Source organism: Malus domestica, chromosome 17, assembly GCF_042453785.1.
Source record: "Malus domestica chromosome 17, GDT2T_hap1".
Lineage (NCBI taxonomy): Eukaryota > Viridiplantae > Streptophyta > Magnoliopsida > Rosales > Rosaceae > Malus > Malus domestica.
In genome coordinates, this window is record NC_091677.1 from 33,858,054 (window position 1) to 33,877,923 (window position 19,870).

At 36.8% G+C, this 19,870-nt stretch overlaps 2 protein-coding genes across 5 annotated transcripts; one reads left to right on the plus strand and one right to left on the minus strand.

Moving 5' to 3' along the window:
• Positions 1-505: 505 nt before the first annotated feature.
• On the minus strand, positions 506-6,197 carry LOC103405923 (ribonucleases P/MRP protein subunit POP1). Of its 4 annotated transcripts, none has more exons than XM_017324177.3 (12): positions 5,749-5,922; positions 5,563-5,604; positions 4,545-5,108; positions 4,317-4,413; positions 4,064-4,171; positions 3,757-3,987; positions 3,241-3,359; positions 2,670-3,161; positions 2,167-2,275; positions 1,501-2,027; positions 977-1,144; positions 506-871 (listed from the first exon to the last, which is right to left on the minus strand). In XM_017324177.3, the coding sequence occupies exons 3-12, from the start codon at positions 4,985-4,987 to the stop codon at positions 673-675; spliced, it is 2,493 nt and encodes an 830-aa protein (XP_017179666.2). In that variant the 5' UTR covers positions 4,988-5,108; positions 5,563-5,604; positions 5,749-5,922; the 3' UTR covers positions 506-672. The 4 variants fall into 4 exon arrangements, with proteins under 4 accessions (XP_017179666.2, XP_008343170.2, XP_070673131.1 ...); XM_008344948.4 differs by having other exon boundaries at positions 1,501-2,087; XM_070817030.1 differs by lacking the exon at positions 5,563-5,604 and having other exon boundaries at positions 1,501-2,087; positions 4,545-5,146; positions 5,827-6,197.
• On the plus strand, positions 6,191-19,006 carry LOC103405922 (uncharacterized). The gene is made up of 27 exons (XM_008344947.4): positions 6,191-6,329; positions 6,420-6,485; positions 6,595-6,681; positions 6,890-6,946; positions 7,061-7,125; positions 7,227-7,396; positions 7,686-7,747; positions 8,059-8,142; positions 8,397-8,556; positions 9,202-9,317; positions 10,135-10,263; positions 11,078-11,149; positions 11,324-11,419; positions 11,500-11,577; positions 12,163-12,291; positions 12,643-12,819; positions 12,982-13,185; positions 13,285-13,398; positions 13,502-13,749; positions 14,012-14,057; positions 14,148-14,396; positions 15,057-15,287; positions 16,518-16,609; positions 17,249-17,477; positions 17,654-18,007; positions 18,284-18,357; positions 18,473-19,006. The coding sequence occupies exons 1-27, from the start codon at positions 6,225-6,227 to the stop codon at positions 18,576-18,578; spliced, it is 3,600 nt and encodes a 1,199-aa protein (XP_008343169.2). The 5' UTR covers positions 6,191-6,224; the 3' UTR covers positions 18,579-19,006.
• Positions 19,007-19,870: the final 864 nt, after the last annotated feature.

The window sequence follows — 19,870 nt, forward strand, 5'->3', positions numbered from 1 at the left end:
GATGGCGAATGGCATCCATCCCCAGATACCAGAATTGCATTTCTCAAGTATTTTGAGGACGAGAAAGATGTTGATGGTGCTGAGAAATTTTGCAAGATTCTGAAGCGTCTAGGTTGTCTCAGTTGCAATGAGTATTGTTTGTTGCTTAAGACTTACATAGCTGCTGGAAAATCGGATCCTGCGATGCGTCAGAGATTAAAGGAAGAGCATATTGAAATCAGCCCCGAGCTTGAGCTTGAGAATTTACTTGAAAAGGTTTCCGAGTGAATTGATTGCTTAGAGCAGCCCCCTAGAACTTCCAACACATTTTTCGGTTCTTGAACTTGTATAAAGGGAATCTTTAGCGTTGGATCTTTCGAGCTTTCAGTATTTTCAGATTGATGCAATCGGTATTGTATCAACACGTAAGTATGCAGGCATAGATTTTTCTGTTTATGGCAACGATCACAAGAATATCGCCAACTACCGCTACTTTGAAATCAAGAAACCGCAAACTAAGGTTAAGTGTTTGTAAAGATGAAAGGTTATATGTATTATGTGACTAATGACTGTGATGTTGCCGAGACACGAAAAACATGAAGCTTCCTATAACTATTTGGTTTAGTAAAAAGTAAATTTAGAACAACATTGTTTTGTTGTGCTACGCAAGCCAACCACATATTCTGCGGCTGCTCACAAGAATTCGACATCTTCTTCCTGATGCTCCAGAACAATGGTGGCAAGAGCAAGTCTATAAGCTGAAGATCTCAAATTCCTGACTAGAACATATATTTCCTTTCGTCTTTGCTTAGCTGGCACCGAATCCCATTGTTCCTCTCTGAGACGAGCGAGTACAACTGCCTCGCAAAAAGCTTCTGCTACTGGCTTCTTGCTGCACATAAAATAAAATGCAACTTAGCATGCGGCAAATTATGAATGCATAGCAAATAGAAAGAAAAGATGGTGGTTGTAAAGTGGCAGGATGCTGTGAACTAACCTCCCTCTAACAAAACCAGTGGTGACGAAGCCTATTGGCGAACGATGAGTTTCTCTAAGAACAGCGTCCTCTGGTATTTGGACTTCCCACTTACCATAAGATTGCTCTGCGAAGTATGATGCCACAGCAGACTGAGGCATCTGAAGTCCTCCATCGAAACTATCTGACCTGCAAGACACACATGAAGCTTATTTTTCAAAGTTATTGATCTGCATCACGAAAATTGCTCTGAAATACGTACAAACGTCTTTAAAAAATAACCACAAACTTTCAAGTCACTCCCAAGATTAATATTTTCAATGGTTACATTAAATTTCATAAAAATTTCAGCAAAGCAAGTTCTGAATAATGAGGCGTAATGTAAATAGATCACATTATCTCTCAAACAAGCCTTCATCCTGGTCCAGGCACATTAGAGCAGACACATTAAATAAAATCATTAATCATTACGACAACAAGTCTACTAGTAAATAAAAGTCGACTTAATTTCAAATCATAATTAAGTCCAAAGAAAATATGACTACCTGGTCCACAGTGAGATGTCCGTCAGTCGAGGCGCACAAATTACTGCTCCCTCTTCAAGAAAACCTTCCTTGTAAGCATGGAGCAATACTCTAACATAACATAATTTACGATTGTACTTAAATCTAGCAAGCTGATCTTGGCCCGGTTCAAGCTTTATTTCACCCCTCATAGACTTCGTAAAACTTGTCTCCTTATCAGCCACATAAGGATACATACGCAAATGACAGCCTTGAATTTCATTCAAGAAATTTGTCAGTGAAAATTTCGTCCGTGCTACAAAACCATCAAATGAATCTCCATGACAGCCAGCTAATGTAGCATCAGAGTTTCCACACTCTGAATTAGATGATGAATCGCTTCTGACACCATGTTGTTGCCAAAAACTTTCAGCATCTCCAACTGCAACAGATTCTTCTTTTAAAGCAACTCGGATACTATTCCATGGGGATAAAATGGGAACCTTCAAAGGTCTTATGGCTGGAGGACGCAGTTCATCTTTAAGATTAGAGGCAGCAGCTTCGGTTTCCTTGAGGCATAAATATGCATTGCAATCAGGAAAATCTGAAGGAAAATATGGCAACCCCACCTAGAAAATAAAAGGGACTTAGATGCAACGTTCCATAACCTTATATTAAATATTATACCTAATAAGTTTGAATGCTTACTTCACTTGAAATCCAGCGCTTCTCTCTCAAACCCAATGCATGAGCCCCCTTAGAGACAAGAGAAATCCAAAATGCCTTGACCCAGCTTAAGGGGAGTATAACAGACCATCTGTAAGGCAATAAGAGATAGACTTCTAAGGTAACTTTACAAATATGAAAGTCAATTGAACAGATGATAAAGTTTGTGATGCAATTTTAAGGCGAGTCAGAAAAGAACAGATTGTCACATTCTGCTGTTCATGAAATTCAGAATTTCGAAGATCACGTTAACAATTATTGCACGAAGAGTCAGTGGGGTAAAAAAGACAGAGAACTCTATAATATATCTTATGAGAAACAAAATATATTAACATTTTATAAACAGTACGAACATACATCTCAGAAGAAATGGTGTCCACTGAACCCACATATAAGCATTAATACAAGAACATCAAATATGCAGCAATTAACTTAATCCACATAACCCTTAATAGAAGAATAAACCAGGAAAAAAAGGAGTTTACCCAACATGCAAGCCTCTTCCGTTACTATTCTTCAAAAGCATAATCGGGCAAGACCATGAGCCCTGTGACGTGGAGGAAGTATTTAGTGCCCCTGAACTTGAATCATCGAGGCAGAAGAAATTCCTCTTCTGGTCATGTCTTTCATTGCAAAGAACAGCCTCTTCCACTGGAGGGCTTACTCCACTGCTAACATCCCACAAATTGTTTGCTCTGATCTTGCCACTACCTGCAGGTTTGTCTGAAAATTGTCCACAGATAATATGCTCGTTGTCTTCAGTTCCTAGTACATCACCTAGTATACTAGCTGAACCTAAATCTTCAGCATCTGCAGTGTTTCCCTTCTCTGTTAATGTGCGAGGATCCTTGACATTAAGGGACAAAATTGCATGAGAAGGAATTTCCTCCTCGTTTTTAAGATGAATTGTAGATCGGGAATCCACATCTGCCTCGGCAGCTGAATGTCTCATCAACTTCCAAGAAGTATCTCTAGTCCTATTCAGCCAGACAACAAAATTAGCCATCTTTAACCTAATTACTTGGTTAAGTCAATGAAATCCTCTCCGTAACTCACCTGGTAGCAGGGATTAATGTCCTTTGAAGGAGTTGAAATGCTTTTGATCCCACTAATTCTAATTTTGCAAGTTGACCCTCAAGTGAGGAACAATTAATCACGATGCCCCTGCCCTCCATCTAAGATAATAAAGCATTATATGAATAACAGTAAATAATCTACCGAGAACATGTAGTATCATCTAACAGTAATGAGTTCTTTATTCTGACATCTACCAAGTCTAGACTAGAGGCGAACTTTGACACATCAGCACAGCACAAAAACCACTTGAGAGTAGCATTTGAAAAAAATGTTGGCTTATCAGAGAATCAAGTACAAAGCATAGAAGTAGACGAGTTTCAGTATTCCCCTAAATCATCATTCACTCAAAGAATTAAATACCAAACCAGGACTGTTGCATTCTATCTTAAGATCTATAAATCATCATTTCCTTCCTTCCGACGTGAAGTCAGATGAGATTAAGCCTCTATACACTAGCTATTGATGTATGTGTGAACAAAAAGAAAGAATGGGTACCTCTTTTTGGCAAGCTAATTTCATAGTGTCATAAGCTTCAGTGAGAGCAGAAGCATGTATCCACACCCAAAGCTGGCGATCAGTAGAAGAGTGCTTTGTACCCTCTAGCCCATTAAATTCATCGCCTTCACAGTCAGCTGCATTATTATCTCTATTTGGTTGGCCAGAAGGCCGCCACATACAGTTCACAGGAGCAATTGGTTTTGAAAGAGGTGCTCCCAAATGATGAAGCTGCGAAAAATGGGTCATCAAGTCAATACCTCAAGTCATCCACATTCACAAAGAAAAGTGCAATAGGACAACTTACCATAGCATTATCATATATGACACCAGAAATAACAGAATGGGAAACAGTTTCAGAACGAGTTGACGGAGGAGACACCATTACCATGCCTAACACTGATAGTAACGAATCCTGGATGCATATGAAGTAGGGTGTAACATCATAATTTAGTAGCAGAAAATAACATATTGCAACAGTTTTCCTTTTGAAGAAAAATAAATTAAAAGGTATACAATTTCATAGGAATAAATTCATAAGATAGAAAGTAAATGCCTGCCTCCGGCCCCTCCAATTGGATAGCTACATGATAGCTTGCATCATGAACAAGCACTCCATCCCTGAACCACTTCAAGACAGCTCTGGAACCCCTTCCTCTACATTTTATTGTTTTTTTTTTTTTTTTGATAAAATAGATATACAAGCGAATTAGTTATTTATCAAGAAATAGAACAAATAATAAGCGGAAAGTAAGGAATAGTACTGGTAAATTAATAATGCGTTTTACCTGCCCTGCAAACCCAAGGGAAGGTAGTAACCCCAAAGCTTTGTCATTGTGAACCGCTTCGCATGCCAAACATGTGTTCTAAGCCTCTTTGTACCATCCCCTGATGTGCAGAAACCCTTTTCAAGGTTCATTTTAAGCTCAGCTCTCCGACGAATGCGACGAGGAACATTCTTCTTGTCATATTTCCCTGGAGGCAATGTCAAAGCATTACTCTGATCAAGTTTTCGCTTCTTTCTACATCTTTTTTTGGCGGCTTGATTGTCGTAAGCAGTGGTTCTTCTTCTCTTGCTTCTCCGAGACCGGAAATCATTGTTCAATCTGTTAGATACAATTGAATGGAGTGTCTCAAGCTCTGAACCCCGTGATTCTGCAAACTTTTGGACATTGATTTTTCGAGGCGGAGCTGATGAAACCTGTTGCCGTCTGAAACCATCGGTAGCCATTAGACACAATTAAACCCCTCAGATGAAGAACGATATTATACCAGTCCGCCACACAAAATTATAATCGCCTCTTCACTCTTCGGACATCATCGGTCTCTATTCGCAGTACTAGTCTATTACTCTGAAATGTCCAAAAACAATTTGTAAGATTCTTCAAAGCTTAGCAATCGCAACTGTGGTTCCGATTCCAATTAAATATAAAGTTGGAAACAATAGAAGACATGAGATACGAAATTCAATCTAACTAACATCAATGATACAACAACTTCAACTTAACTTTCAAAAACCAATATGTAAAGACACAAAGCTAAATGAGCAACTGCAGTATCCGATAAATATATAAAGATTGAAACAAAGAAAACTATAAGATAGAAATTCTGAATGCAATGTGAGCAACAAAATCAATTACTTGGCACTGCCACTGAGGGAATTTAACATAAGAAACTCCTCACATCAATCACCAGTTGCGTTTCGTGTATCCAAACTCATCAGATATGCTCACAAGTTCATACTAACAATTATTTTAAAAACAGAAACATAAGAAAAATAAAAACAAGGATGCAGTGGAGACTCACCCGAAAACTCTGTGAGGTTGCGAGATTATCGGAGCTGAATGGCTTCGGATTTGTGTTTCAGGTGACGTCACAAAATTATATATCAGCCAACGAGAGCGAGCAGCAAAAGTAAAGTTAATTAATTTCAATGAAAATATTGAGAAATAAAGAATAAAACTTTACAATCTGCAAGTAGAGAGAGAGTACCTGACGACCTGACTACTGGGAGAAGAAGAACGGGTGAGAGAGAGGGAGAGGAGAGAGAGAGATTTTGCAGCAGAAGACCTGACGACCTGACTACTGGGAGAAGAAGAACAGGTGAGAGAGAGAGGGAGAGGAGAGGGAGAGATTTTGCAGCGGAAGAGTGGAGAAAGAAAGGAGGGAAAAGAGGTACCCGATCAAGCGGCTGCCTATTTGATACCTGGAGCAATTTAATTGACCGTTGGATCAATCTCAACGGCTGAAACTAAACACTTTCTGTATCCAAGTAAAAGAAGGCATTGGACTGAAAACTCCACTCAGGACTCGGACTGATTCATCGGCGCTCTCTCTCTTTTGTTTTAAGTGATGGATCATAAAAACTAGGGAAGCCAGATCTGCGTCGTTGTTTCAGAGAAACACATCTTCTTCTCGGCCCTCGCCAATATCTCAAACCCGAAACACACACACACGAGGGAGGCCAAATGGGCATCAAAGACCACGCCTCAGCCTTCTTCTTCTTCCTCGCAATCTCTTCCCTCTCTACCACTTTCGCCGATTCAATCCACGGCTGCGGCGGCTTCGTCGAGGTAAAAGACTTCATCTTTTTCACTGTTAGAGTTAATGGGTTTTACCCCTTTTACCTGATCGAGTATGTAATCGCCACTGTAAACTTGCAGGCTAGTTCTTCTCTGATCAAGACCAGGAAGGCCACCGGTGTTAAATTGGATTATTCTCACATCACGGTAAAAAAAAATTTGGAATTACTGCCTGAAATTTCACTGCATTTTTGCCACTGATCTAAACCCGGATACGGGATATCGAACAAGTAACAAATTGATTGTGGGATTTTAGGTTGAGCTTCGGACAGTTGATGGGTTGTTGAAGGATAGCACTCAATGTGCTCCCAATGGTTACTACTTCATTCCCGTATATGACAAGGTATTATTTCTTATTCTTTTTCGGTGTCGGGTTTCGCTGGATCTTTACATTTCACGTGCTCTCATACTTCAGTGATGATGTTGTGTTGTCTGTTCAATTATCGGAGGAGATCGCGAAGAGCCATACACTTGGTGTTGCTTACTCGACTGAAACTTCCGCGTTTTAATTATATCTTCATTGGTTCTCATTGCTGTTCTTTGAAATGCAGGGTTCGTTTGTAATTAAAATCAATGGCCCAGAGGGATGGTCATGGAACCCAGACAAGGTTTATTAATTTTTCTTTTCTCTGTATTTCTATCTATTCCTGATTTCCTATATGTGACACGTTGACTCAAAATTTGCGCTTGTCCTGAAATCTGACAACAGTAGTCTTTTCTAGGTTCCTGTTGTTGTTGACGACTCTGGCTGCAATGGCAGTGAAGATATTAACTTTCGGTTTACAGGGTGTGTTCTTTTGCTCTTATTTGAGTTTGCATGATCTTATAAGCATTTCTGTCCTTGCTTCGGACTTTTGGAATAAATTACCTTGTGGTATATGTGGGTAGGTTCTCCTTGTCTGGTAGAGTAGTGGGAGCCGTTGGCGGATGGAGCTGCTCCGTTCAAAATGGAGGTCCTCCAAATATTGAAGTTGAACTTTTGTCTGATACTGGTGATGTTGTTTCCTCTGTTATAACATCAGCAGGGGGTGTTTACGTGTTCAAAAATATTATTCCAGGTACAAAACTTGAGGCTTTGTGTATATCCCAACTCGTAAAGTTTTCCGATATGTGACATACTCGTCAACAGATATTGTGATTTGATTATTTTTCCGATGTCCTGTACACTTGACAGTTATGATTTGGTGTCCTTGTGAAACTGTAATTTTCTTCATGCATTGGTTGTTAATTGTGATTAGGTTTCTAGGACCGTTTTTTATTACTGAAAGATTTCCTTGTATTCACCTCTCTCATTTAGTCCATTGTTTCAGCAAATGAATGACTTTGCTATATCCTTCTTGTGTGCAGGAAAATATGAATTACGTGCTTCACACCCTGACTTGAAAGTTGAAATAAGTGGTTCAACAAAGGTTCATTTCTTATTCTTTCTTATGCCATATTGTTTTACTTTTCTTTTTGACGTGTGTTGTATTTCTTTCCCATTGAATTCACAAGGCCTTTCTTGGCAAATAAGAGTATATGATCATATATTAAGTTACTTGGTTTTATAAAATCACAACATGTGACTTGGTTTTATGATTATAATAGTTACTTGGTTTTATAAAATCTAGTTACTTTGTTTTATAAAGTTACATAGTTTCATAAGATTATATTACATTTCCACTGATAAGCCTTTATTAATTTATATGCCACTCATGTGGAAATAATATACTTCTTGCAGGTGAATTTGGGTTTCGGAAATGACGTAGTGGATGACATTTTCTTTGTCCCTGGGTATGATGTTCGTGGATTTGTTGTTTCTCAGGTAAAAATGTTACTTTAGAGATGATTGCTCAACATACAATTTGCTTTGTCTACAAGTCCTTATCTTACATATCTGCTATCTAATGAATTGAGAAATCTATCCATTAGTACAAGAGTTAGCTTGATCTATTTACAGATGTTTTCTTCTAATTAATGTTGGTTCCTCCTAATGTGGTGGTCAGGTGAAATTGGAGTTCTAGCTCATTTACTTGTACCATAGACTGATTTTTTTTCCTTCTTTCTTGTTTGGGGTAGGGAAATCCAATACTGGGAGTTCACGTTTATTTATACTCAGATGACGTCTTAGAGGTAGATTGTCCCCAAGGTTCTGGAACTGCCTCTGGAATGAGGAAGGCACTCTGCCATGCTGTATCCGATGCTCATGGGATGTTCATTTTTAAATCAGTACCTTGTGGTAATTATATATATTTTCTGTTTATTTGTTTTATTTTAGGTAGTTTCATTGCACTTTTTCCCCATGTGTGTCCGCTTTGTTTGTTCTCTTCTGCTTATTTATGCTATATATATTATAATATTCCATTGAGATGTGTAACTGATCGGTGCGTGTTAGATCATATAAGATTGTATAATTTTCAAATTTGTGGCCAACAAACTATATAGAAGCTGCATGTAGCATTTCTTCTATAACTAAGTGAACAATCTTACACATCAATGTGTAGGTCAGCTGAATAGATGCTTGCAATTCTTGTAGAAATCCACAATTTAGTTTTCCTTGGATAACCTATTAGAAAAATCTTGTGGGTGGATAAAATGATAGCTCCTACCCCCCAAAAGTTAAAAGAAAGGGTAGTGGGTGCAGACAAAGAGCAGAACATATATGTTCAGACTAATATTTATATGATTTTCTTTGCTAATCACTGTCTTGCTACCTTCATCAGAAATCCTAGTTATTGCGCTGCCTTATTCTGTTAATGAAGTTTCAAGATTCATCTGATTTGAAGCGCTCTTGCTTGGAAAATGCTCATCATACACATTACTGCTTTCAAATTGAACTTATTCAAATTGAACTTAGTGCTCAGTCTCATTGAATCATTTGCAGGAACATATGAGCTCATACCTTACTACAAGGGTGAAAACACAGTGTTTGATGTTTCACCTCCTGTCATGTCAGTAACTGTTGAGCATCAACACGTGACAGTTCCTCAGAAGTTCCAGGTAGGATGCATAGCGGCCTATGAGGTCAAAATTTAGACATTTGGTGTTTTTCTATTATTGAGCTTGGAATGTTCCAGGTAAGATGCATGGCGGCCTATGAGGTCAAAATTCAGACATTTGGTATTTTTCTATTAATGAGCTTGGAATGGGTATAGAATTCCGTTCCCATTTTCGCCAAGTTCAATCATGGGAGTTCTAATCATACCACATGGGTTTCAAACTCCCATGAAGAGGGAATTCTAATCATACTACAACTTTGTCTTTAAATATTCTTTGGTGTTTCTTTTTCTTTTGTAAGGGTATTATTTGAAAATAGGAAAAACTTTAATTCCTCTTACTACACAAACCAAACATAGGAATGGAAATAAAATGTATTTTCTTGTTACCATTTCCCAGAATTTTCAAACAAAGGATTGGAACCATTTCATTCCTAACCTCTTGGAATATGTATGGAAGTCCATTCCCAAATAACTCATTCTGCGGACCAATCAGGCCCCTTCAAAGTATACAAGATTAAACTTTACATTACTCTTACAAGTCATCTAGCCTCATGTGGTTTGGGTTAAATCTATTGATTGGCTGCCCATTCATCATTGTAAAAGTGTCATATTGCAAATATGTATAGCTGTATAAAGTTATGATACAAATACGTAATTCACACCGATTTCAATTAGATAGACAATTGGAAGCTCCTCCATCCCTTTGAAATTGTTATCTAATTTATTTGTGTATGCTGACATTAGTTACTTTTATGTTGTGCTGTGTTGTGATTTTTAGCATATATTTTACAGCTTTATCTTTTATTCTTGTTGCGTAGGTCACTGGATTTTCTGTTGGGGGCCGAGTTGTGGATGGAAATGATGAAGGCGTTGAAGGTGTTAAAATTATAGTTGATGGCCATGAAAGGTCCATCACTGACAAACAAGGGTATTACAAACTTGACCAGGTATAATTATGTATCTACTTTTCTTCCTTCCTGTTGGCTTTCTTGTTACACAATGAAATAATGAAAAAGCCCAAAAGCGCATAGCTGTTTTTTTGTTCAAATTTCTGGCATTTAGTTTAAATCAAATGCCCAACATTTTGGCCTTTCTACCTCCACCTAAGGGACAATACAACAACAACAACAACATCAAAGCCTTTTCCCACTAAGTGGGGCCGGCTATATGAATCCTAGAACGCCATTGCGCTCGGTTGTGTGTCACCTAAGGGACAATCATTCTCAAAAATTAAAAAGGAATGGTATGCCATATTGAAAGAGCAATTAGGCAAGTGAAAAAAGATGAACATTCTCCACTTCTTTTCCTCGTACAATTGCTCAAGGAGTGGCTAATAGTGCCTTGGTGTTTACCATTAGCTGTTCCTTAAACAATTATATGAGATGTGGGCCATTCAATTTTTCCCTGAGCCTCTGCACAGACAGAAACAAACTATAGTTCAGCTTCAGTAAAACACATGATACGCCAACAGGAAGAAAGGCACGTATTAAGTCTTCCTCTTTGAACATATTGCTAGTTATGCTCCTACTAAGATCAATTGTCTAGGATAGAATGCATACCTTGGGTGGTCTACTGATCTTATCCTTTCAAAACAAAGGATCAGGATAGAAACAGATGGGTTGCATCCAACCTCCTTAAAAGATTTACAAGTCCATCCTTGATGGTTCTATCTTTGAACACCTCCTTATCCAAACTAGATGACATACTATTGTTATTTTTATTGCTATTGAATTTAGGTTACTTAGCTGTTCAATGTTGCAGGTTACTTCCAATCGCTATGCAATTGAAGCCACAAAGGAGCATTACAAGTTCAGCAGTTTGAACGATTATTTGGTAGAGTATTTTATGGGAATCTCTTTCTAAACTTGTACATTGATTCTATAACAAGTTTACCATCCTTATGTGTTATTAGAAGCTACAATGTTAGTATTCTGCGTTTAACTAGGTGATTTTTATCATAATGAATTGCACTTTGTTATTTTGTTCTTACTTTGCTTGCTGATCCAGGTATTACCGAATATGGCTTCAATTATGGATATTAAAGCAGTTTCCTATGATGTCTGTGGTGTGGTTCATATGGTTACTGCTGGTTACAAGGCAAAGGTAAATATCACATTTCCTATGTTCCTCTTTCTATGTTATACTTATATGCAGGCTTAATACTTGCTATATTTAAATTTTAGGTAGCTTTGACTCATGGCCCTGAAAATGTCAAACCGCAAGTGAAACAGACTGATGGAAGTGGAATTTTCTGCTTTGAGGTATGTTAGCTTGATGTGCAATAAGGATGTGCTCTTTATTTCTGGGCCTGTATAGAAACAAGTACTGTCTTGTCTGATATTGAGACGGTTGAGGTTATGGAAGAGAAAGGGAATACTGGTCCAGTTCTCAATGATTGAAGCCAGAATCAATTACTCTCTGCTCCTTTATATTTATTTTATACGTGTCTGATATTGCAAGTGTGAACTTACTTCTTATATGAAGTGTTGCAAAGTTGTTTGATCCATGAACTGACATTTTCCTGTTTTAGAATCCAATTCTAAGCATAGAATTGCTTGAACCGCTTTAGAACTCCCTATAAAGAAAAGTGTTGTTGAACCAATTTAGTCATTTGTAAAAGAAGGTTAGTTGATAAGGTATAGAAGTACAACTTATGAGAACCAATCTTAGGTTTTTTTGTGCAAGCAGCAGTTATCAATTTAGTAAGTTGATTTTGTGCTGTATATTTTTTTTGGTTTGCCTATTTTGGGTGGGTTTTCAGCCATGCATTCATTGGCTTATGCATTTGTGGATCCAAAGTTAACCCCTTTACCTATTGAATTTACATCTTTGTCTTTTATGCCCAGGTTACACCTGGTGAATATCGTTTATCTGCTTTAGCAGCTACGCCTGAGAGTGCTTCTGGTCTAATGTTTTTGCCGTCTTATATTGATGTTGCTGTCAAAAATCCATTATTGAACGTCAAGTTTTCTCAGGTAAGACTTCTTAAATGATATGGATAATTGTTTTTCCATAAAATATAATGACTTTCTTTTCTTTTTTTTTATCTTTGAGTCTTCAATGCTTGCTCATACTTAATAGGTAGGCACTAAAAGCTGCGTTTCACCATGAATAGAGAACCTTTTCATCAAAATTCAGCTTTATTTGGTTGGTCTAGTTATTCATTTGGCTAGTAATTATTAGCGCAAATGAAATGACCACCAAAATTGCTTCTTATCCACATATAAATTCTGAACGTTTCTACGTGTGCTTGCTTATGTTAGATGTGCAATTTCTTAATACTTTTTTTATGTTCTGACATTTCTCTCTTTTTGTTATTAATTAAGGCATTGGTCAATGTACGTGGAACTGTAACCTGCAAGGAGAAGTGTGGTGCATCTGTTTCTGTTACCCTGGTTGGTTTAGCTGGTAAACGTAATGAAGAGAGGAGGACGGTTAGTTTGACCAATGAGAGTAGTGAATTTCACTTCGAAAGTGTTATCCCAGGGAAATACAGATTTGAGGTACAGTTCTTCGTCTTTTTCCATTACATTATTTTGACTATTATGCACTGCAGAACGTTGTTATGAAACGTTAAAAAAAAGTGTGCATGTCAGAATTAGCATTCATTTGGTATTATTGCCATTAATATGCTTGTTTTCTTTGAATGTATGTTGTTACGTTAGGTCAAACATCATTCAGAAGAACCCACAGCTGTTGAAGATAATTGGTGCTGGGAGAAAAGTTCCATTGATGTGGATGTTGGTGTGGATGATGTAAAAGGAATTGAATTTGTTCAAAAAGGCTACTGGGTCAATGTCATTTCCACCCACAATGTAGATGCTTATATGACTCAGCCAGATGGTTCTTCCATTAATTTGAAAATTAAGGTTTGTTTTGTTATATGATAAGCCCCGGTGATCTAAACTTAAGACACATATGCACGGGCATCTGAAATTCATTTTTTTACTCCTCTTTATGAATTGCAGAAAGGTTCCCAGAATATATGTATAGAATACCCTGGAGTGCATGAACTTTATTTTGTCAACTCGTGCATTTTCTTCGGGAGCTCATCAGTTGAGATTGATACTTCAAACCCATTGGTACAGTGTTATCTTCCTTTTTTTTTGTTTTTTGTTTTTCATTTCTTGTGACCTTGCTGCCGTAAAATCTTTTTCCCATCACATCTTTTATATATTTTTGCAGCCTATTTATCTGAAAGGAGAAAAGCATCTTGTTAAAGGACAAATCAATGTTTCAACAAGCTCATTTGAGGGTGTCAGCGAGGTACCTGAGAATTTCATTGTGGATATTCTGAATGCCGGGGGTAGTATTATAGATGAGACCACAGCTTGGCTGTCTTCCAGGGGAAATGATCAAAGTGCCGTAGTGTATGAATATTCTGCATGGGCCAATCGTGGAGAAAGACTTACCTTTGTTCCTCGGGATCCAAGGTTCATAGTTAATTGTTTCTCTTTATAACTAAGCAGTCATGGCTCTTGCACATCTCAAATGTTTAGATGTGTCTTCTACATATTGAGCTTTGTATATCCTCTTCTTGTTGGTTTCTTATGCACTGAATTGTTACTCTATCCTTTTAAAGATTTACTTCCTCTTTCTTGCAAAGAAAACTTGGTTTAGTACTGCATTTGTTTTGACTGGTTTGCTATTACCTCACCATCTTTTGCTTCTGACTTGAGCTGCGATGTTGTGCAGAACTGATGAGACGAGGAAGATCTTGTTTTATCCTAGACAACATCATGTATGGATTGGTTTTGGATTTTCCAACTAAAGAAATGGAAGTCTATTATTTTCTATCAAAGATTATTCTAAAAAAAAAATTCTTCTTCAGGTCTTAATTACAAATGATGGCTGTCAAGCTTCAATCCCTCCATTCTCTGGTAGATTGGGTTTATATATTAAGGGATCAGTCTCTCCCCCTCTTTCTGAAGTTCATATTAAGATTCTTGCCTCTGGGGATAGCCAGATTGCTCAACTTAAGGATGGTGAACTAGTACTTGAAACTACTACGGGAATGGATGGCTCTTTTGTTGGGGGACCTTTATATGATGAAATAACATACCGTGTCGAGGCTTCAAAGGTTTGGACATCTACTAAAACCTTAATTTACTCTCTTCAATAAAGTGTCCGGCATGGTGTACTTTATTTCTTTAACTGTCTTGAAGGTGATGTATTTGAATATTCATGACTTGATATTTGGTGTTTGCACTTTGTGCACTTTTTGGATTCTAGGTGGTAGTTTGGAATTTTTAAGGATTAAAACATGCTACATAGGAGACCAAGAAAATCTAGTACATCAATTTATGAGATATATAATTCAGATGGTACAATTCTTGGAGACCTTGCCCTTCACTTTGTGTCTTGAGATTGTTAGTATAAACCTTCCTAATAAACTTGTGATTCAATAACCTTTTAACTTTTTGACATATTTGTGCTTACTTTTACATCTTTTTGTTTTTCTCAATTACGGATGAATTAAATGAAGAACTAAGAAGAGGTTGATATCTTTGTTCCATCATAAAGATTCTCTCTTTCTGGCTTGGTACACTGCAATTGGTTATGGCTTAAGATAGTTAAAAGTACATAGATAATATAAACGAATGGTTGTACACCTTTTATAACTGTAATATTAATGATAAGTGAGGAATGAACTAAGATTATTTTCACTTGTGAGCTGAGTACAAGAAATACATGAAACTACAATTCGTGATATCAACCTAATGCCATCCATTTTGTGCAGCCTGGATACCATTTAAAACAAGTTGGGCCTCATTCCTTTTCTTGTCAGAAGCTTGGCCAAATTTCTGTAAATATTCATTCTAAAGATGATGCTAAAGAGCCTATTCCTTCAGTGTTATTATCTTTGAGTGGTGATGATGGCTACAGAAACAACTCAATATCTGGAGCTGGTGGAGCATTCCTATTCAACAACTTATTTCCAGGGACATTCTATCTCCGTCCTCTGCTAAAGGTATCCTTGTTGGATATGCATGCTAATTATTCGCTTTTTCTTCCTACTCTGCACTCTCTTTCTTTAATCTCCTTGTTTTGGATCTTCAGAATGTACAGGTTAAATAATTTTGAATGCATTATGATGTTACAAGGCTTGTTCAACAATCATCAATCATTTTACTAAAAACCATTTATGTTATTTTTATCTTATATTTGTGGTTGGTCACAAATCTAGTAACACTTGCATTGTTTACCTTTGCTCAGAAATGGTAAGAAAGCTGAGTTCCACCATGTATCTTGCTAAAATAACATTGGAATTGAAATGATTGTAAAGCTAGTTTAGGCAAAGTCCGTAGGATATGTATTATATATATAAATACATATAATACAGTCATCTACATTGTGTATGTATGTATATCTGACATATAATTTCTAAGGACTATGACGTTTTTGTAGTACACGCTGGCAAGACTTGTATACATCCTATGTATTTGTGTCATAATTTTTTGGGCTCTTTACAAAATTACGTTGTTTTTAAAGATAAAAGATAACTTTAAAAAAAGAAAGATGCTTTCAAAAGAGAAATAAAACACTTGATTATTTCTATTTCAAAAGTCAGTTTTTTGGGTACCACATGCAATGGGTTTGTAAACTTGTTTTTCCTTTGACATTTGGAGTCTTGTTTATATAATTTACACGCTAGTTAACTCTATTTTTCTCATATTATGTTAGTACTGCTAGGACTCGCTTGATATTTAGGATTGGCATGGCTTGGACAACTCACTAAATTTAATGATTGTTGAATGAAAATATGGATGCCAACTTGCATATTGTGTCCAAGTAAAGATAGAAAATGGAGAAATCATGAAGAAAACTTATCCATCCTAATCCCCACAAAAATGGTAGGATTGTGAGGGACAAGTTTTCTTCATGACTACCCTCCATCTTTTGTGATCACTTGGACAAAAATATGCAAGTTGACATCCATACTTCTATTCAACATTCATTGAATCTAGTGGATTATCCAAGCCAACCCATTCCTAGACATTAAATGAGCCCTTATAGTGTAAGTTTGTCCCCATAAAAATAAAATCCTAGGTCTGCCAAGATTGATCATAATACAAAGAACTACGGACAGGCCCCTAACAACTCCTTGATTAAATGGTTTATCTGTATGCCAAAGCTAAGGCTACAATTAATTACTCCACCTAAAAAGCAACTTTTTTTTTTTGTTCTTGACATGTTGTAGGAGTTTGCCTTTTCTCCTCCGGCACTGGCAATAGATCTTGGTTCTGGGGAGTCTAAAGAAGCTATTTTCCTGGCTACTCGAGTGGCTTACAGGTTTTCCATTAGTCTTCTCTTATATTTAGTTTGCATAAATATTTTGTAACAATGCGATCATGTAAAAAAAAAAAAAATTATTATTGCCCTTGCACATATTAACATCGACAAACCATTCTCTCTTTCATATTTAGAATTTTGAACCACATGTTTTTTACAATTTGGAACTTAAATATTGGAACTAGGAATTTGTTGGATCTGTGGATTAAAATATTTCTAGATTGTAGCAATTTTATCCATGGATTTCTCCTTTGCCAAGATTTGATCAAATTGATTTGAAACTTGATGCAATTCTTATGCAGTACAACTTCGACCGATTGATTTTGCTTCCTTCCCTTTTTAGTCATTGTTGTTCGCTTTTGGTAATCATCTAATGAGTTTATGCTGCTGTGATTTTAACTTTTAATCAGTTTTCTTTTTCTTTTCCAAAATGACTTTAATCCATATTATGTACATCAGCATATTTTTTTTGTGCATGCATGGTCCAAGTTTTGAAATCTTTAAAACCAAACCTGTTCCATTTGTACTTATAATGGTACTCTAGAATTTTTATCCGTGTAACCATGTAGAAACATACAGATTTGAAATTAATATATGTTTCTTTCTGTGAGATGCTAAGTTGGTTTATACTCTTTCCAGTGCTATGGGTGTCGTTACTCTATTGTCTGGCCAACCAAAAGAAGGTGTGTTGGTTGAGGCCAGATCAGAATCAAAAGGCTATTATGAGGAAACAGTGACTGATTCATCCGGAAGTTATCGTTTGAGAGGACTTCTTCCTGACGCAATCTATGTAATCAAAGTAGTGAAAAGGGATGGTTTGGGTAGCGCTAAAATTGAGCGCGCATCACCAGAATATGTTCCTATCACGGTTAGCAACTAGCAAGTTTTTATCAAATAGAACGAACTTCCTTGGAGTGGAAAGATCAGTCTAGTATTAGAAACTGAAAAAAAAAATTGAAGACTGCAACAAAGTCTTGGATAATTTTGCTTCCCATGTGTATATATTTAATTATTTATTTATTCAGCGTTTTGGTAATTTTGTAGGTTGGGCACGAGGATATCAAAGGATTAGATTTTCTGGTTTTTGAACAACCAGACACAACTATTTTAAGTTGCCATGTTGAAGGAAAGAGAATAAAGGAACTGCATCCACATCTACTAGTGGAAATCAAATCTAGTGATCTATCTATAACTGAGTCCGTCTTCCCTCTTCCGCTTTCCAACTTTTTCCAGGTGAAGGACTTACCCAAGGGTAAGCACCTTCTGCAGCTTCGTTATAGCCTACCGTCAAGCAGTCATAAGTTTAAATCCGAGGTTATCGAGGTTGATTTAGAGCAGAATACACGCATACATGTTGGCCCACTCAGATATGCATTTGAAGAGAATCAGCAGAAACAGGTTTGTTTGTTCAACTTCACTGTCCAATTGCTTTGTGACAATCTTGTGAACGTGCAATGGTTTAAAGTTATATACCCCAATTCTTATTTTCTTCGACCATTATACACATAGATGCTTCTAATTCATGTTAATTTCTGAAACGGCACATCTCCTCTTTCGGTGCTTACTCTTGTTTAGAATTGTTCAATTTCTGCATGTGAGGCTATGAATCGAGTTTATAGTCAAGCTAACGAAATATTCATTTTGTTTTTCCTCATCCACTTCCATGACCTACAGGAGTTGACTCCGGCACCAGTTTTTCCTCTTATAGTCGGCGTCTCAGTGATTGCTCTGTTTGCCACTATTCCAAGGTATTTGTTATATTATTTTCCTCCAACTGCACCTGCTGCTTACTGGTTCTGGACCTTTTTGTGCTCATGAACATGCTGTAATTGTTGTCTACTTTTATTATGCCTCGCCTTGAAGGTTGAAGGACTTATACCAATCCACGGTGGGAATACCAACGCCTGGATTCACGACAACTGCAAAGAAGGAAGTACGAAAGCCTGTTTTGAGAAAGAAGACTTACTGAATATCTGTTTGTGCCTAAGAGAAATGCACCTCGGGTAATATCTAATATTGAATCGGATATGCCCTTGCTGTTTGGAGGTTGAAGATGATCTTAGCCTAGGAAAAAAGCTTTAGAAAATTAGAGGCACTCGGTTTATTTATCCTCGCGCCATGTAGCCAGGTACGGTTTTGTGATACAAATTTTGTATTTCCACCATGGTTTAGGTCCTTCATGACCTAGATTTTTGGCCTTCAAATTTAAGATGATTAAATCTTGGTACTTTCCGAAAATTAGTGACATACAGGATGATTGATAAGGGTAGGATTGAGTTGGGGAGCCTGAAGGGTCTCACATTTCTTAACAGGTATGTGTGTGTATGTTATGAACCTACATATCTTAACAACAGATTATGTATGTTAATTGTTTTCAAATCACGATTAGAACCGTAACCGTAGTACGTTTTGTTGACGTTATCGAAGTTTTCGTTCGTCTTGAAGTTCCAAGCGTTTTGATTTTAAGAACACAATCGAGTTTATAATTGTATGGGACCTCCATCGTGTATAACTTAATCACGCTTTCGAGCATCTTGCTTGATTCCCAAGTTAAAACCACGAACACTTGTACAAAACGAAAGTTACCCATAATACTAAGCCCCTACTTTTCTCTTCTATTTTTCGCTACGGTAAAACCTCTCTAGAGTAATACTCTGTATAGGAATAATCTTCTTATGGTTATGAAAAATAAATAAATGTTTCGGTCCCAATTTGGGTCAATTATATATAGTAATAAATTTCACATTGTAATACGTTATAACTTTTCTAGGTTCTATATTAAAGAAAGTCGACTTCATATGGTAATAAATTGTCAATAAGTATAAAAATATGCAATGTCACAAATAAAAATTTAAGATGGACTAAAATATTTCTTTATAATTGCTTGAGACAATCTTTTATTTTTAGAGTTTCTACCAGTCTTTGAGCTTGTGGGTATGTAATACCTCGTCATCATGAACATCTTCTTAGTGAAGCCATAATGTTTCTAGCTTCTTAAGCATGTTTACAAAAAAGCATTAAAAAGAAAAAAGTTAAAAGCATAGCAGTGTGTGACTGATTTAATACCGCAACTACAACACCACCTTTTTATCCATTAATTTAGTCTTATATTCATTACAAAGTAATCAAACCGTTCCCTGTTTTAGGATCTGCATAAAATGTTACGTGTGAGTCTTTTCACACGACATTGTATTATTGAATTGAGACGTTACGTGACGGTAAATCTCCATGTAAGTTGCTCTCCCAAATTTTAACAAGAGC

What these genes read in the sequence shown, in the direction of transcription:
- LOC103405923 (XM_070817030.1), bottom strand. Translation starts at nt 4,987, where the DNA reads ATGGCTACCGATGGTTTCAGACGGCAACAGGTTTCATCAGCTCCGCCT. An exon ending in GGAAGAGGCTTGCATGTTGG is followed by an intron (nt 2,276 to 2,669) that starts GTAAACTCCTTT and finishes ATTGCCTTACAG; the next exon opens with ATGGTCTGTTATACTCCCCT. An exon ending in AGCGCTGGATTTCAAGTGAA is followed by an intron (nt 2,088 to 2,166) that starts GTAAGCATTCAA and finishes TTTATTTTCTAG; the next exon opens with GTGGGGTTGCCATATTTTCC.
- LOC103405922 (XM_008344947.4), top strand. Translation starts at nt 6,225, where the DNA reads ATGGGCATCAAAGACCACGCCTCAGCCTTCTTCTTCTTCCTCGCAATC. An exon ending in ATTAACTTTCGGTTTACAGG is followed by an intron (nt 7,126 to 7,226) that starts GTGTGTTCTTTT and finishes ATATGTGGGTAG; the next exon opens with GTTCTCCTTGTCTGGTAGAG. An exon ending in AAATAAGTGGTTCAACAAAG is followed by an intron (nt 7,748 to 8,058) that starts GTTCATTTCTTA and finishes TACTTCTTGCAG; the next exon opens with GTGAATTTGGGTTTCGGAAA.